The sequence below is a fragment of the Alligator sinensis genome, unplaced genomic scaffold, assembly GCF_000455745.1.
Source record: "Alligator sinensis unplaced genomic scaffold, ASM45574v1 scaffold308_1, whole genome shotgun sequence".
Lineage (NCBI taxonomy): Eukaryota > Metazoa > Chordata > Crocodylia > Alligatoridae > Alligator > Alligator sinensis.
This window is the reverse complement of record NW_005842041.1, coordinates 2,581,657-2,584,701: the sequence shown is the minus strand read 5'-3', so window position 1 is coordinate 2,584,701 and position 3,045 is coordinate 2,581,657. Positions and strand designations below refer to the sequence as shown.

General features: G+C 35.7%; 1 protein-coding gene across 3 annotated transcripts in view; it reads right to left on the bottom strand.

Moving 5' to 3' along the window:
- Nucleotides 1–414: 414 nt before the first annotated feature.
- The window catches only part of MAMDC2 (MAM domain containing 2), a 99,116-nt gene continuing 96,485 nt past the window's right edge, over nt 415–3,045 (bottom strand). For all 3 annotated transcript variants that reach the window (XM_006022632.2, XM_025202995.1, XM_025202994.1), the window contains 2 exons: nt 1,717–1,801; nt 415–1,385 (listed from right to left, as the gene is read on the bottom strand). In XM_006022632.2, coding sequence (XP_006022694.1) covers nt 1,321–1,385; nt 1,717–1,801 — 150 coding nt within the window. In that variant the 3' untranslated portion in view covers nt 415–1,320. The remainder of the gene's footprint in view (nt 1,386–1,716; nt 1,802–3,045) is intronic.

Genomic DNA, 3,045 nt, shown 5'->3' with positions numbered 1-3,045 from the left:
TAAAGAGAACTCAGGAAGGCGAGAAATGGCAGAGGAGGAAGGAATGTGCACAAATGTCCTGGCCAACACTTGTGCCCCTCCCCTCCCATCCAAGGCACCACTTGTCATATCTGAGGAAAAACTTGCAGAGCATGGATCAGACTCCTCAGCCACCTTAAAACTCACCAGAAATCACCCCCTGGCAGACATTATCCTCATATTGAGAGATAGCCAATGATGAAATGAATGATGACTAACAGCAGAATAAACAGGCTGCAGGGATGTTTTGTGCTGCTGGTATGCCAAATGTACTGAAGGATCAAGCCCTTTAATTATCTGAAAATTCAAGGCTTGACTGTATTATTATAGCAATTATTAGAGAAAAGTGGAGCAATAAAATAAATTATTTAAAATTACTTTTATTAGATAGCTGGGTAATTTTATAACAGCAATCTTGAATACAAAAACACACATATCACGTCCTATGAGTTAACATGTTGTGTGAACTCAATTTCTTATTAACATAAATGAAAATCAGTTGTGGTTGGGTACAGCATATAAAAAGTATATTCTATGTGAATGTATAAACCAATTTATTTAAATAACTATGTTTACATTTTTTAAAAAATGTGCTGTCTCTAAGACATGCAAGCCAACAGCACTGCATTTTAATAAAGCATTAACTTACACTGAATTGCACTGGAACATTAATGGAAGTCTATTTGTTATACACATGGATGACAAATAGATTCATTACTGTAATTGCTCTGGCAAGAAATAACAAAAAAGCATTCATATGGAACATTTAAAGTATTACCAGTATGAGATTATATCTTCTGAGAGATTTGTTATAATGAATAATTGCATTCAATCTGCAGTGTATTACTAACATCTAATACTATTTACTTCATTATTTCAAAATATGTATAAGCCTCAAAATAAAAAACAGCAGAACCCACTTTCTACCCAACCCAAAACATTCACTGAATGCAGATTTAAGATAGCACATCAGATTTTAATTCTCTTTACGTATATGCCAAAAAGATTTACAAAAAAGCTCTAAAGTATTTTTGAATGATCTGTGCAAAATGGAAAGCCCTTATGTAATAATTGATGTCACATGCAAAACACAACATAATACAATAGAAATATTTGAAAAGCCCTGAGTCAATAATTCTGTTGCAAATGCAAAGAGCAGAAGTGCTCCGAGTCTGCTGTACATGTCAGTGACATATTCAAAACAGTACAGTATTTATCATTCTTTTAAAAAAACCCATGGAGTTGTGCAGTTCCTCACATATAAAACTTACATAGTTCTTCAACTGTATCAGAAAAATGTATTCAGTATTCAATTTCATTGAGGTCTTCAGAATACCCTGATGAATGCAGAATCATGTCTTCCATTTCTAAAGCAGACAAGAGGGAAGAATATTTTAAGTATTTTCATATTTGGTCATCATTTTATATAATTTAATTAGTGCTGGGTTTTAAATAAAAAACTAGGCCTAGAGCTGTGTGTTTCCAAAGAGTGCCAGGGAAATTTGACTTACTGTCAAGACTTTGTTTTTACATCTAATCCAAAAAATGTCTCAACCAGCAGCCCAGCATCTCTTAACACCGTATTACTCTAAGATTAATTCAGTGATGACTCAGAGGGAGAAGTATCAATTATCACTAAACCTACTATCTGTACAACTTAGATATTTCCCAATTGTATAAGCAAGTCCATTTTTTTACCTATACAGGGTCCTGCTTGGAAGACAATGTCATCTATAGCAATGTCACTTCTTATGGAGACTCCCCTAATTGCTTCAAATACAATCTGTAAAAACACAACACACAGTTTTCATAAGTATCATCTCTTGGAAGACATTCTTTTTTTCTAAATAGAAAACATTGCTGTAATGTAAGATGCAATGCATCATCTAAGGCTGCTCTAGGAAAATAATTTAATGTAATTGGTCACTAGGATATTTTAGAAAATTTCATTCCAGTTGGTCAGAGAATTGAGGCATGTGACATTCTTAGCAAAAGCATGAGTTCTCAGAAATCTGCCACAAATGCTATATCCTACAGACCGCCAATATATATATAAGAGTTTATCTGGTTTTGACTCAAGTGACACCATTCTAGAGTTCCTTCATAGAAGTCTTTTGGCTAAGGAATTTGGAATAAGTGACTCTAAAGATTAATTACCAGTAGCTGTATTCTAGATGACCAGTGGTCCAATAGAGAAAGTAGGCAATTATAATGTTATATTAAAACTATTAGAACGTACATTCTTAACTGCAGGACTGTAGCAGGCTACATGCTTCAGGTCTGCAGCCAGTAGGAAAATGATTGCCTGGCTTGCCTGGAAGATTGGGTCAGCTGTTAAGGATAGTTGACTGACCTGAATGAAGTTAAAAGGCTCCCAGGAAAAGGACACAAGAGAACAGAGGAAGAGAGAGGGAAGACTGCATGGCTGGCAGCTGCACCACCAAGCCAGGGTCTGGGAAAAGACCAGAAGGATTGAGATAACTGTGTATTGTGGAGCCAGAGGCTGTAGCATTGAGCCAGGGAACTCACTTCAGAGAGAAAGAGAGAAGACTGTGGTGCTGAGGAAGCAGCACAGAGCCAGAGTTGCCCTCTCAGGATCTGGGAAAAGATCCTAGACTGTGAGTTAACCCTTCATTGGTGATGCCACTGCTATTTGCTGAGTTATGTTATTCCCTGTGGGTCAAGTTGGCCTGAGGGAAATAAAGACTGTATGATGTAAACTGACATCCCACTACAATGACATATCATGAGTGAGTCCATAATTAACTGAAGATAAAGTTAATTGATCTATAGTGACATAGACAGAGGAGCGTAAAGCCAGTTATAGAGAAGGAATACAAGCAAAAATATATAGAAGTATTAAGAAAAGGGCAGATAGACTTGCTTCCCTTTTAAAATTTGTATATTTATATCTGTACAATTAAAGTACTGGGTCAGTAGGTGTGTAAAACATTTTTTGTAAATTAACCTACACTTATATTTAGTTACCATTCATACTAAATGTTATGTTTATACAAAGGCATTCAT